General features: G+C 35.4%; 1 protein-coding gene across 1 annotated transcript; it reads right to left on the bottom strand.

The window, feature by feature from the left end:
- Window positions 1-4,427: 4,427 nt before the first annotated feature.
- Window positions 4,428-14,449, bottom strand: LOC125839300 (vacuolar sorting protein 39-like). Its single transcript, XM_049518288.1, has 13 exons — window positions 13,924-14,449; window positions 12,981-13,192; window positions 11,806-11,937; window positions 11,548-11,691; window positions 10,916-11,028; window positions 9,161-9,587; window positions 8,209-8,538; window positions 7,558-7,779; window positions 6,976-7,218; window positions 6,102-6,551; window positions 5,030-5,128; window positions 4,499-4,707; window positions 4,428-4,463 (listed from the first exon to the last, which is right to left on the bottom strand). The coding sequence occupies exons 1-12, from the start codon at window positions 14,363-14,365 to the stop codon at window positions 4,507-4,509; spliced, it is 3,015 nt and encodes a 1,004-aa protein (XP_049374245.1). The 5' UTR covers window positions 14,366-14,449; the 3' UTR covers window positions 4,428-4,463; window positions 4,499-4,506.
- Between the last annotated feature and the right edge of the window lie 1,015 nt (window positions 14,450-15,464).

Here is a 15,464-nt window from a genome sequence, read left to right as displayed (position 1 = left end):
GATAGTGAAATTTTATTTATAATGTACTAATTCCAATGGTATATACGGTGCATATGTAGATCGTGAAATTTTTTATGTCATAAAAAACAAATATAGTACTATAGTTGTTTTCTCAAAAAGTCATCGTTTTGTTTAATAGTTGAAATAGAGATTTAAGACAAATGGATCATGATTGATCAAGTTCATTTACTTTGAAATAAAATGTCAAGATCGCGATGCAATTCAAGAATAAAACTTTCTAAACAAAAGGGAAAGGTACAAGTGGGGAGGAGGTTTTTGGACTCCACTCATGGGAGATACTATAACAGGAGATTCGAATGACTAAACGCTACTAGGGATTTTTTGATGCCTTTCATTCTCTGCAAAACCTCCTTTTATAGGTCCAAAAGTTGAACCATCAATGTGAAATGTCGACATGCTTAGAGTATTGAAAAGGCTATTTTATAACACGTGCTTATACTCTAATGCCTCAACTAAATCTAATTGGGGGATCGGCATGCAGCTCGATATTTAAAGAATCAATTATAATATCAGATCATTCATAAGATATTTACATGTAACATTGTTTGAAAAGTGAGATTATAATCTTGACAAAGAGACAAATTACATGTTATGACTTATAAAGATCACCGAATTCTATAAACAATTTGTCACACTAATAATGTATTTAACTAAAACTCAATAACAAAAATGATCTTTAAAATTTTAAAATGAAGTGAATACTACTTCTTCCGTGTAACTTATTATAAATCATAAATTTTAAAAGTTAGTCTTTTTTTCTTACACTTTGTGCATAATCAAACGTTAATTAGGACGAAAGGAGTAATTCACTGTGCGCTTTTTGACTCTATAGAATGTGACAAGAGCAAGTGCTAGAAATAAAAAAAAGCATCTATGTGTTGGTAACTGCAAAGGATATGAGTACGACCGGACATGAACGACACTCCATCAGGGGCAGAGCCAACGTACTGTTAGGAATCCCCTTCAATGGGAAATATTACTATGTATATATAGTTAAAATTATTATTTTATGTATATACAATAGATGTTGAATCCCCTTTGATTAGTTTATGTATTTACTTCTTCAGATTTTGAACCCTCATTAAAAATTCTAGCTTCACCACTGCATTTGATCCTCGGAAAATTTAGTGTATGTACGACTAGTGTACTTATTTTGTGGCCCTGGTATTTCTACTGCTCAACTTTACAAGACAGAAATTACAATAAATTGGTCACAGCCTTTTTTTGCTCAGCTAAAATATGATGAAACAGAAACAGAGTTGCAGAGTAACAAGGCTAGAACCGGGACCAAATCTAATTCACCCACAAAACCTTGCAAACTCCGAAATGAAACCAGGGGATGACCAATTGGTGATCGTTTGATTGTTGATTAAAGTTATGCAAGATATTATTATTATTCAATATATTAATCATGCAAGATTTCTTTATATATTAACAGTAATGTACGATGTTAATAATATATATAAATTGACTTTTTTTTTTTTTAGTGCTTCCTAGAAGTTTCACCTTTTTGTTTCTTTGACCACTCGATCTCCTCATTGATTTATCTGTTTCTTTTTTGGATATGTCAGACAGAGGCAGATCTATAAGAGAGGTTCATGTGTATTCGTTAACTTCGAAAAAAATTAAATGTATATTTATTTTGAGAAATTAAGATATAGTTAACAATATCAAGGGTGTAGCTATAGCTATCCAAGGGTGTCCAACGTCGAAAATTAAATTGTATATATATGTCAAATTCTAGGTTTAAAGGATATATATTTAAAGTTGGACACAGGACATTTTTAACAAAAGCTATGTGTTTGGCATAGTAGTAATATGTGTCCATTAGAATGAAGGAGTTATGGGTTCAAACCCCAAATAACACAATATTTTTTTAATTTTATTTTGGCAGCTACACACCATTATCCTTGAACACTCTTAAATTTGTTTTTGGCTCCGCCACTAAATAGTACACTCACGAAAAGCGTAGGAATGTCCTTGTGTTGTTGGTATAAACTAAAAAAATCACCTTGAGACCAGGGTTTGAATCCAGCTAAAACTATTTTTCATTATTTTTATTTTTAATTTAGCTTAAAGCTCATATATGAATATTGATACATCCGAAATCTTCAAATCCTGATTGACATGTCAGATACACCATATTTATTGTATTAAAAAATGATTGCCGAAGACAAAGGAGAGATTGACACAAAGACAACCTCAATTCATTCTGTATATATGATAATGGTGAAGACAATTATACAACTCAGCAACAGTTAAGTGTTTTATTATTAATTTAATTACTATTTCCATAAACTCTAATCTCAAGGTCTTTCCTGACAATATATCAATGAATTCACCCTTTCGTATTCATCAACTGGTGTTGTTGGGATAGCTGCAATATTTGCTGCTATGGTTAAATCTGATTATTTCTGTAGATGTGTCAATTCACCAAAATACGTTCATAGTGACTAGGATGGATATCTCGAAAAATAGCAATGCCCAGCAAAGCAAATTCTGTAAATAAACCTTCATGATTCCATTTTGATTGGAAATTTTTTTTAGATATACAACCTTGACAGGAACGGAATCCCACCAAATATATATATATATATATATTACTCATGCTTTTTTAGAGGTCGTTTAGTAAAATCTATAAGAATAACTCTAAATAGATATATGTATTGTTTGGTTTGATGCGTTAAAAATAATATATATTGCATTAAAAAAATTATTTACAAAGATATCTTCTGCATTTATGATGGAAAAGAGGTAAAAAGGGTTTTGAGGGATAATTGAGTCTTTAACAATGCTAATGCATGCATTAAAACCATTGCATTACTTATACCTAAAAATTCATGGTATTAGTAATGGACACGTTAATACACAATAGAGTGTAATAGGCTGAAAAAGAGTATCAAACAAGATACTAGTAATACACAAAGCTAATGCGTGTATTATTTTTTCTAATACACTCTATAAAATGACCCTTAAAAGAATTGACTGATAAGCCGTATGAGGTAGGAAATTTCCAAGGGAGAGCAGGTCATTCAACAAAGGAGATTTTGAAATTGAAAAGAGACTTAGGGTGTGTTTGGTATGAAGGAAAATGTTTTCCATGGAAAATGTTTTCCTAGAAAATGTTTTCTTGGAAAACAAGTTGATTTTTGACTTATTTTCTCATGTTTGGTTGGTGAGTAGAAAATATTTTCTGAAAAAGATTTTTAGTGTTTGATTTATGAATGAAAAATGTTTTTGAAAAATTTCTTTTATTTTTACTAGAGTAGAAAATAATTGTTGAAATTGAAAATATTTTTTAAAAACAAACTTAATTTTTTTTTGGGGTGGGGGCTGGTAGGGGGTGGGTGGGGGTGGGGGTGGGGAGTGGAGGGGTCGAGGGTAGGGGTGCAAAATTGAATTTTTGAGGTTAAAAATATTTTTTAAAAACAAACTTAAAATTTTTTTTGGGGGGTGGGGGCACTGGTAGGGAGTGGGTGGGGGGTCGAGGATAGGGGTGAAAAATTGAAATTTTAAAGTTAAAAATATTTTAAAAAAAAAACTTAAATTTTTTTTTTGGGGGTGGGGGGGGGCTGGTAGGGGGTGGGTGGGGTAAAAATATTGAATTTAAAAACAAACTTTAAATTATTTTTTTTGAGGGGGTGGTTGGGGGGGCTGGTTTGAGGGTAGGAACCAAATAAATTGATTTTTTCAACAATTTTTTTTTTAATTGGAAGTTGGAAGAGAGTTTTGGAAAATGTTTTCCTTAAGTTTTGAAGAGAAGTCATTTTCCTTAAATTTGAGGAAAATGAGTTGATTTGAAAAACATTTTCCAAAACATTTAACCCAACCAAACATGAGAAAATTGGAAAACATTTTCCTTCATACCAAACACACCCTTAATTCGACCAAGCGGGAGGAAATTCTTTAGCCTTAAATCAGAATAATTTTAGCATCCTTTTTATATAAACTCATTTATTCTTTTTGAGTTAATTAGTTCTTTTTGTAAAAAAGGGTCCTAAGAGAATGGGGTTTGCCCAACAAAGAAGGATATACAATCAACAAAGAAATTGTGTATTATTGCATATTAATTGAACATTCACAGCCTGAGTTGTAACAAACACTGCATACAAACACCCACTTCACAAATAAGTGATAAACCACCTCAAATACAAGCTTTGATCCTTTTTAATATAGACATCACACAACCTCAAATACAAGCTTCGATTTTTAATAGAGACATTACACAACCTCAAATCGATACATTCAGTTCCACATTTGACATAATATACAACAATATGTGTATTACACATTCCTTTGTAAGAAACACTTGAATCACCAGCACGCTCTTCCAGAAACACGGACGGAGAGCAGAGGTTCCTACTTTCAGGACTTAAAACTTAAATCCCCAGAACGTGTCAAACGGTGTAACATGAAGAACAGGGATCAATCCACATATAGCAACCCAAGAAAAAAACCAGTTCATCCAAATGCAACTTCTCATTATCATCTTTTCCTTGACTGAGAGCCTCTTCCAACAGCCTTCATATTCTGTGAATCTCTAAAGCAAACAAAATGCACAATTGTCTTGCCGTTAGGATACACTGCAAAGACACTGGTGCCAATCTTCTTGTTGCAAAGAGAACACATGCTATCACTTGTGATCTTCAAGACTGCTTTTCTTTGACTATACAGTTCATCTTTAACCTGTTTCATACACAGGTTTACAATGAGAGACAACAATTGCAAAACCACAGCGTTAGTAAACAATCTAGTAGCAGAAATTAAATACTCCAGTATTATTTTTCAATCTTCCAGACATTCCCTAACATTAACTCAAACAATTGAATTGCAAGGTTGATAATTGGTAGTTTCCATAAAACAGAAAAAAAACAAAAGATGATTCACATGCCAGTAAAGAAACAATGTACTCTATATATAAACTGTAAAACAAAGCCAGAAAACCCAAAAGACTACATATAAATTATGTATGTGTCTGTTTTATTAGTATGACCATAGTAAAACTTACCTGTAGGTTTTCACTTTCTCTCAAGCTTTTTATCACTGAAAAGTTTCGATACGCTTCACTGGATTTTCTCAGGAGAGGTCCAAGAAATGGAAGCAAGTTCTGCATGATAACAAAATGAATCAATACAATACTATAACAGCAAGATGTGAAATATTCTCGCTCATGCACACATATGTGCACAGGGCAAAGCTAGAGGCAATGATTCCACAGTTGCAATTTTAGCATGTGCATGAAATGATATTCACTCGAATAAATAAACAATGGCGCATGCACTATCCCACAGTGCTGTATGTGTATTTTCAGAAAACCCTAAAGGGTCTAGGAGAGTAACATTGGATAGAATTTTACTTGGCGTAGTTGTTTCAAACAGATGATTCTGTATTTTTTTTTTTATGACAAGGGAAACCCGAAGCCGCTACCCTTTGGGTGCGCACAGGGTAAAACCACCGCTCCTTTGCAATAGCTAGCAAACCAGACAGGAGAAGGAACCCGCACTAGGCAAGGTGCAACGTGCTCAACCCAGAAGACAAATCCCTTGCTTTCACTGGCAAGGGGTTTCGAACTTGAGACCTCCATCATGGAAGTCCCAAGCCCAAACCACTAGGCCACCCCCAAGGGTTATGATTCTGTATACTTGACCACTTGAAAGACAGATTGATCAAACTTCACCTTGCAGTTTCCTTAATGTGTATTATCCCAAAGTCAATATTTAAAGATATTATAGATAGAAACATCTAATATGCAGTTTAAGACCGTGAGACATCAAAAAACCACACATTAGGTATTTAGGACATACTAACGTGATTAGTGTGCAGATGCATAGAGTACCATCACTCTTGAACAGATATCTTAGCTTGTGTTCTAGTGAGTTTTTTCTTTTGTAGTAGCTTTTAGCCAGAGGAGTGGGGGTTGTGGCATGATGCTATAGTGAAGCCTGTCTCTGGTTTTTTTTCTGAGAGAATCACTTCTGCATGCAAGGAATGATGCTTGTTTACTTCAGCCCTTTGATTAAATAATGACCAACTTTCTTATCTAGCTCATGTATACCATCATGTTTTGATGGTTCATTTACCTGTAGTTTAGTGTCCCTTGGTAGTAGTTTCAGAGCTTGGGCCCCATGGATCCGATCCCACCTTTTGCTCAAAAGATCCAGCACCTGATCTAGCATAATAGTAGAATCTCCTTCCTCGGCAGCATCTTCTGTATCTCCATCGCTCCTTCCACTGTCAGTGCCACTTGGACTGAATCGAGTATCCTCAGCGCCCTCAATTTCAGCAATTTTCTTGAAGCGGCCTCCTTTTACCTTAGCTGGAGTTCCTGAACCAATTTTTGGAATCCCAGGGCTCTGAGATGATACCAGATTAGTAATTTTCTTCTCAAAATTTTTTGTTGTCTTCATGGGATTGAGATAGATTTGCAGTAGAGTCAGGTAAATGTTTCCATAAGATTTTGCTGAATGTTGTTGAAGTCCTGACTCGTACACCCGATCACAATAGGACAGTGCAAGTTCAGGAACATGAAGCTATAAATCAAAGAGAGCAATTCATTTCAGTAAAATGTAACACGAAGAGACAACTGAAAAGACTTCAATGCCTGCCATCAATATTCATAAAATTAGACATGTATTAATGACAAAAAAGATGACATACCGATGCCCCTACTTGGGAATGCATACTATCCCAACAACATACAGAGAAAGAAAGGGTAAATGCCAAATCCAATGATACAATAAAACTATGTAATAGTGTCTAACCAACTGGTACACTCACTAAAGGAAGAGTGAAATGATCAGCAAATGCCAAGTTCACAATACAATTCTGTAATAATGCTTATGATGAAGAACTTGCACAGTCCATATTTTTGCCATACCTCAAAAGACCCTCGAAAGCACCAATCATTAGATAAAAGACTAGCCTAAAAAAGTGCAGTTAAAGCAGGAAAAATACCTTGTGCACATAAATAGATAGTGCAAGTTCATGTTGATTCATTTTCCCCAACAGAAGTGCACGTTCTTCATACAGAGCATCTGGTGGAAGTCTCTTCAGCAACACCTCTGGATTATATCCGGATATACTCTCCAAAGCAGACAAAAGCTTTTTCCTTGTTGGAGAACATGATTTTTCATCCCATTTTTGCTGGGAACTAAGTTCAGCATACAAATCAAGCACTTCTGAGAGATAAATTTGCACCTGCCACAAGTTACTAAGAGCATTTATCAGTCACAGACACACTCAACATTTTATGTCAGAAACATGGAATTGAAGCACAAAAGTTTATCCCCTGATAAACAGTTTTGGAGACAAGATAATTGTTTCCCAATTTTCTCACTCTTCGACCCAGCTTTGAGTAAAAACAAGACTAAAATGTGAGCTTCTTTCGCCATATCACAGAGGAGAAACTTAAAAGCCTCAGCTTTCTCACTTCACTAGCAGTAGTGTTTCTTTCATAGCTTTTCTGCAATAGAAGGTACAATGGGGAAAGAAAGAGAGAAGCTACAGAAAAAGAGACAGATGAACGAGTGCCTATACCATTTCATTCTGCAGATTCCCGGAGATGCTATTTTCATTCATAGCAAGCATGAGTTCCAGATATGTTGCCTGCATGTTTGGAGCATGCTGTTTTAAGTAAGAATTCACCAAGTCCGCTGGAATGTTACCAGACAAGAATAGCTCAATGGTTTGCATAGGACAGCTTTCAAGAACAGGCAATGAGAACTCCAGGACAAGCATGGGGTCAGTTGCACAAAGGGGCTGCCAAAAAGAAGAAAGATATAATCAGGTGTATATTCAATGAAATGATATAATAACTGCATTGATGGAGCTTTAATCCATAAATCCATTAAAAGATTTGCTATTCCTTGTGCTGAGCACAAATACAGCATTTAATAGGAAAGAAACCCAGGAATTTCCAGAAAACGTACATGTATAAAAGATAAAAAAAAATTAAAGGATCAAATAGAACCCTAAAATTATCACAGTCCCAAATCTTGATAATCCTTTCCACAAAGGTCAAGTTGGTAGTTCATGATTATGCATTGATATCTGCCTCGACATAGACCCATAGCTCATACTGCATTCCAAATTTCAACATAGCTGATCCAAAAAACTTTACAAGCTTCCACATCTCTCAAGAAATTAAAACCTAAAAGGAAAAAGATAAAAGTAGACAAAGAGGCATACTTTGAGATATTCAATGACCATATCAGGCTTGAACTTCAATGAGAGCTCTACAGGAGTTTGCTCTGACTTGGACTCTTCTACCAATTGATGGAGAAGTTTAAGTGCTTCACGATGCATTGAATTGCTCCTATAAAGTTCTAGCAGACAAGCATACTGGCTTCTTTTTTGCAGGAACTCCTCACATATTTTCACATCACAGTAGTTGAGGGCTTTCAGAAAATCTGTAGCTGCTGAGAACTGTCCAGTTAATATAAGAGCTTGAAGAAGTGCAGTGTCCAGTATTGCAGCCATATCCCTAGCGATTGAAGTGATTGGAGCATGAATTCTGCCCTAAATGGATCAACGAAGCAACATTTTAGATGTGAATTAGGTAAGTAAACCAGCTAGGTAGAATCACCCCAATACTAACAGCTCTTTGAGGCTCATTAGTTATTTTTTCTTTATAAATGGCTTCTTCCTTCAGTAGACCACTAAACTAAGCCAGTACTTTTGTATATAGCAGAATAAGCACTTACCTCCTGGACATTTTGACTTTCAGAAGCTACAAATGAAACTGTATTTTCCAGAAGGCTATAAATGATCTATAACTTGAATAATCCATCAGAATATTTTGCACTTACTAAATCTTTTCTTTCTGATAAGGTTTTCGGTAATTAAAAGAACATCAAACACAGACAGCCAAAAAGGTATATACACTTGGATGCAAAGAAAGGTCCACATTAAACAGCTCAATATAATTTGCGCTGCTTGTTAAACAAGATAATCAACTGGTGACAATTTCCCTTGTGGAGTCTTTGGAAAGCTTTGCTTATAAATACTGAAATAAACTGCTAGTCACATTTACCAAGAAGAGATCTGCTTAATGTGAAAACTTTGACCTTCAAATGTGAACTTATTCAACAAAAAAAATTTCCCTCCGATGGAAGGCATAAGATGAAAACCCAAAGTTTACCTTGGTTGGTTTTTTGGACCGGCTAGTTCCATAAGAAATGAAATTATCTCCGACAGCATCTGAAACCACCTCTTCAGTGCCCTCAGCTGTGGCTTTCTCAATAACACTGTATCTTCTCTTCTGTAAATACTTAATCAGAGCCATCAAAGTGTTGTGACTCATTTTTTTGGATTCCATATCAATTTCATCAGATTCTAAGACATGTGAAGGCGTAGAATCCAGATCATCTGACAGACCAGAGGAAGCTCGGGAGAGATATGGTGCATCCCCAACTTCCACAAATTTCTGTGGTTCAGGTATGAAAGATGATTTTGGAACAATAATGGATGGATATAAGGCGAGCACATAAGTGAGTTCAACTTGAGATGCCAGAAAATGTTCCATTGCTTCTTCATAGCTCCCATTTTCAAACAGGAAGTGTGCATATCTGTATCAAAAACTTGTTATCATTCTTCATGTATATTAGTTTCAACACTTTCTTTTTCTTTCCTTCTTTTCAAAACTACAAAAAATGAAAAATTAATGACTAAAACTACAAAAAATGAAAAATTGATGACTAAAACTACAAAAAATGAAAAGAAAACTAAAAAAGATAAGAAGCAAGTCCTAGCTAGAAACTTCTTGTCAGTCAATGTTCATATTTGATTTATTTTCTTCATAATGGTGGATGGTGTCCATGCTAGCTTGTACACACCTTGACTAGTCCATGTTACCTTCTATCTCCCACCAACAAAAGTATTGGGCAATTCTGCCCACCAAGGTTTAGCTAGATGAGAAGAAATCACCTAGTACTTTTTGTCTTTGCTTGAATTTGAATCCTAGTCTCCAAGGCTTTTTCCATTTTATAGACCACTAGGCCACACCCTTGAGTCCTTTTCAAATTTCAGCTTTTCCGGTAAAAAGGGAATACTGGCTATAAAATTGAGCTGGGATAGTTTCCTGCTCAAACCAGTATGCTGTCAGTCTTACTACTCATGTGTGCTATGAAATTAAGATGAAATTAATTATTTTAATACCACTTTACCCTCAATATTAAGTGTTCTTGAAAATAATCAATATTGATTAGAGTGCAATTTATCGGAAAGTGATAAGGGTATGGTAGTAAAAGTACACCTTTTATTTATGATTTCTTAAGGGGTGTGCACAAGTGAAGTGTGACAACTAATATGGGACGAAGGGAGTACAAAAGACTCTTCAACTCCCTCAAATGCTCCTTTGTTTTTTCCAATATGGTCCACATAATCCTAGAGATCTGCTTCCCATGCTCTACTTCTCTACCTCTTTCTTCTGAACTTCCATGCTATCAATATGCCTTTAACACAACCAAGTAACACACGATCAATTCCGAACATGTTCCATGCTACATACCATTACCAATACGCCAGACCAAAATGGAATAACAGATGATTAGTGTATGCTCCAGTACAGATGTTTCAATTTAGAAGCTTTATCATTAAGACTTCACAGCATGCTTTGAACGTTCAATTTAGCATTCAACTTCCCTCACTAGAGCATAACTTTGACTTGTGTTAAATGTAAGAATGTATACACCATAACTTTGATTTAAGCGAGGTACTATTGCAATTGAACTACAATGTTAACATAAGAAGTGGTAAAATGCTGGGGGAGGGGGTTGACCATGACCAAAGTAAAACGTTCATTAATAGAAACAAACAAGAAGGTGCTGAAAACTATCTAAATGAGATACCAGTGCCATTTTATTTTTTTATTTTTTTTTGGGGGGAGGGGGATCACCTTATATGAATTGATTGCTCCTTAGCAGATCTAAGACTTGAATCTTCTGGTGGTAGCAATTTGCACAAAGCCAAGGCCTCCTCAAAGTTTCCAGAGGCTGTTAGTTGTACAATCTGCATCATATATTATATATAAATAAGTTGGGATCACAATCTCACAATAAACTCAAAAAATAATGGAACCTTCGTGGTTCTGCTCCTGAACCTCTTGATCTTAAGTGGGTACAAAAAGTAAGATTTGCATGTATTAGGGAAAAAGCGAGAAAGCCCACAAGGCATTTGATCAATGAACCGTTTAATAAAAAACGATTGACTGAGACAACTCTGTCAAGCATGTACGTAAGTATAGAGCACTTTAGTTGGTTGTTGACCAGCGGAAACCATTGCAGAGGTCTCATAAACAAAACTAATCATGACCAGTTACAACTTGCGATATTGATTTATTTTGCAAGAATTAGACAATCCGTTTGTGAGCCTAAGGCATTCTCAGCTTAGTCATAACAGGCCTCAGTCCCTCCAAAATTGTTCAGTTACACATAGACATAAATGTGCTACAGTTCAAATACTGGAGTAGAAGCATAAGCAAGATAGTTCAACATAATATTAAACTAAACCTCCTTAAGTGACAATTACCTGTGCACCAAGAGGAACAGGAAAAAATCCAAAAACAGAATTGTCAAGAGCAACAATAACAGCATTGTTGCTTCGAACAAGACGACGAACATTCCGAAGGACAACTGTTTGAATCAAAGGATAAGGAACACGAAGAGAGCGTATCTGCAATTTTCCAAAACATCAAACTGCATTATCATTTCAGATAATTTAGATCTAAAGTTATTCACTTAATAATGAACAAAAAGTACGGATTAGCAAATGAAACACTAAAGCTACCTCAACATGTCGCGGTAAAAGACCTATGGCATAGGGCTTCTGAACAACAACAATTGCAGGAGCCTCTGACCAACAAACCCTGCCCTCTTGGATCAACTTTCCATTTTGGTCAACTAAGACACCAATATTATCCTGAAACAACAACAATTAAGCATAGTGGTAATTTTCAAACATCCTTTTTTTTTTATAAGTAAAGGTAATTTTACTGGGAAAAAAAACCCAGAACCAAGCTAACTTGAGTTGGTTCAGTACACAAAAAAAAAATAAAAAAAATTGGACAGTTAGTTTTCAAAGATTTGGACTTCACTCGGGAGAAGTGAGAGATGATCCAACAGGGCTTCATCAACTAAATCATAGAGAGTAGACTACAGATTCTATGGAATCAAAGTCATCAAGGGAATAAGAATGGAGGGTGCATCATAAGATGAAATAGATTCTGAAGTAAAAGTATATTTTCTCTGCTTTATGGATACAATGAAGCTCTGGTATGTGAATTTTGAAAAGAACACTTTGGGAAGATGGTCAGCCTCGGTCTATAAGGCAATATTGGTGTGTGCATGAGTGTGGAAAAGAACTAAAAGGCCAATCAACTCAATGCAATAATGACAGTGATAAGCTTTAGAAGAATGTTGAAAGACTAGGAAGTGAATAGAATAACTGAATTTCTCAGAAGTTTGGAACATTTCCCAGGTAACACAGCAACTGAAGACAGATTATTCTCACAGATGCATAGCAAAGGTATTTACACAGTAAATAGGCCTATATAGTACTCATGCATAGTGGTCAGCAGGGGCCCAAATGGCTTTGGAAGCATATCTGGAAAGTGAAGATACCCTACAAGGTGGCAATTTTTTCTTTTCGCTAGTTGTAAAAATCATGCTTGACTCAAGACAACTTGATGAACCGGGGTTGCAGTTGTGTTCAAAATGTGTTGTGTAGTATGGGTTGGAGTTGACCAGCTTTGGCAAGATGAACTGTCAGATCTTATTTCATTTTTGATGTAAGGAAAAATTCCTAGATGATGCTGAAACATTGATAAAAATCATAGAATTCCTGTACGAAGAGCAAGGAGATATTTTGCTTCTTTTGAAATGTCAACATGGTTTATGCGTAACCTTTGTGCTGATGATATATTACATTATTACCTTTCTAAAAAAATAATAGTGTTACATTACCTTGCCCAAAAGAAGTTCTCCAGAGGGAAGAGACACCACAAGAGGTGTGGCGATCCTCCCCGAAGGGAACACCTCAGACAATGCACCATTGGTGGTATTCAATATCATGTACTCTCTTCTAATCCCCAAGCAGATATTCTCACCACACCAAGACATCGACTTGACTGTGTCAGGAACTCCAAATTCTTTCACCTCCACAAATCCTCTCCCCCCTATCAAAGTTTCAAATAAGAATCAGACTACACTAACAGAACTCCTATAGCATGACAAAACTACTATCATCAATATCCAAACTTCTTTGAGCAAGAAACCTGAAAGTCAAGTCACCAAGTGCAAGAAGGAAGAATTTACGGGCACTTATGATACTTGTGTTAAACGCAGTGAACAGAAAACTATACCTCCCTCCAGCTATTTTCGGATGTCAAAAAATGTTTGAACCATTCCATTTCCATACAACTTTCACAACTTCCAAAAATTCAAATCATTAAACTACTTTAAAAACCGGTGTTAACTGATGTTTACTATATCAATTATCTTTTCAACCATCAGTTTAATACTTTCTTCTACTTGCCTTATTGAAACATATGAATCAAGTTAATATCTTTACGTCTGCTCAAATATTGTCATATTTTAGTAGCAAGTACAAGGGAAGTAGCTAATTTGGAAGATCTGCAAAAGGTTAGCTACAGTTCAAGGTTATGTCTCCACTTACCGGAGGCAAAAACAGATTCAGACTGCATTCTTTAACACATTTAACCATTACCTTTATAGTGGTAAAGCATAGTTCTAATTATGTTAGTAACATCATACCAATGGAAAAACACTTCCTTTCACATCTAGCAGACACTGAAATACACACTCACTCATCTAAAATCATCAGAAATGCATCAATATCAACTTCCAACAAACAAATATCGTAATAAACTACAATTCAAGTAATTACCATCATGTCTGAAGATACAAACCCTCTTTTGCCTCCCAAAGCATAAAAAACCCCTTTTATCATCCCACGAATACACATTTGCACCTTTAGCCTTAGTAATCACAGCTAAAGTCTCCAAATTAGGCAGCCGATGGAACGCAATAGACTCCGAAAGGGAAAGCAGAAGTTCTCGTGAGACGAGGACTTCCATAGCCAGCATTTGTCGTCTGGAGAATCCATTCACAGTTCTTTCAAGCACGTATCGTTCCTGTTGAAGCCCTAAGTTTTGGTTGTGGTAATCGGATGGCGGAGATTGACCGGGAACGGAGGATTCAGGACCGTAAACATGGAGAGATCCATCGGAACAAGCGACGAGCAAATTTGAACCGTATGACTCGACAGCATCGATTTTCGTTGGACAACTATTGAGAAGTTCGAAGGAATCGTAGGCACTGTGCACCATTTTTTTTAGCTTCGTTCTTCTCCGATTGATTTTTGTCTCCGATGTCAAATTTCTCTCAGTTCGACAGTTCACGTGAAACGACGTCGTGTTTGCATGTTGATTGCTCAACTGGAGCCTTTGTTACAAACTTACAGTTACATGCTTTGTCCCGCTCTTTTTGGATTTTGTCTAAACTTTACTATTTCTTGTCCTATTTTATTTGTCGTTTTTACTAAAAATAAATGATTAAAATATAAAATATAATGAATAAATAGAGTTAATTTAGTCAAATTTGTAATTTTTTTATTATAAATATATTACTTTAAAAAAACTTGAAAGAAAAAACACGATAAGTAAAATAGATTGGAGGCCGGAGTATAATTTATTTTAGTCACATGTCATGTCAAAATTAGATCATCGTGCAATTCTCGACTAAACTTCATTTATTTCTTTTTTGGCAAATGATATAGTAGAACAATTATCAACTGTCACACACAGTTCAATATGATTATAATTATAGAAGGCGATATATTTTAATTGATTAATTTGTCTATGTAATGAGTGCTTGAAAATACACGCAAAATTTTGAGTCTAAAATGTGTAATAGTAATTGACTGGTGCACTTCAGCATCATAGGAATAATGGGTGATCTACTGGTATTGAACTTTCGACTTGTCTCACCAGTAAAACTTCAAGTTAAAACTACTTTTGATGTTGCACACAATGGTGAAATTTGCCTTGATTGAAAAGACTACTGGACAATTCGAAGATAAATGTTGCAGTTTTTATACATTTCTAGTGGAACTCAACCATCAACTGTGAGTAGTAACAAGAATGTCACTTCTTGTGATCTAGTAGCTGACCAAGGGCAAAAGTCACAAGTAAAATGAAGCCTTAATACAAAATTTCAATCATTTTCATTGATAACAAAGTTCTCTAACCAGTGTCATATCAGGTCTAGTGTATTTTCTGTATATACCAATATGTGCAGATTCATTGTATTTACTGTTGACATTCAATCTCAAGCAACAACATATCCAGGTAAATCCCACACAAGTGGGGTCTAGGGAGGTTCAAATGGGAGTAGAGAGGTTGCTTCTGATAGACAAATATTCAATCT

Source organism: Solanum verrucosum, unplaced genomic scaffold (assembly GCF_900185275.1).
Source record: "Solanum verrucosum unplaced genomic scaffold, falcon-dt-bn FXZP01000170.1, whole genome shotgun sequence".
Taxonomy (NCBI): domain Eukaryota; kingdom Viridiplantae; phylum Streptophyta; class Magnoliopsida; order Solanales; family Solanaceae; genus Solanum; species Solanum verrucosum.
This window is presented reverse-complemented; position numbering and strand designations above follow the sequence as displayed.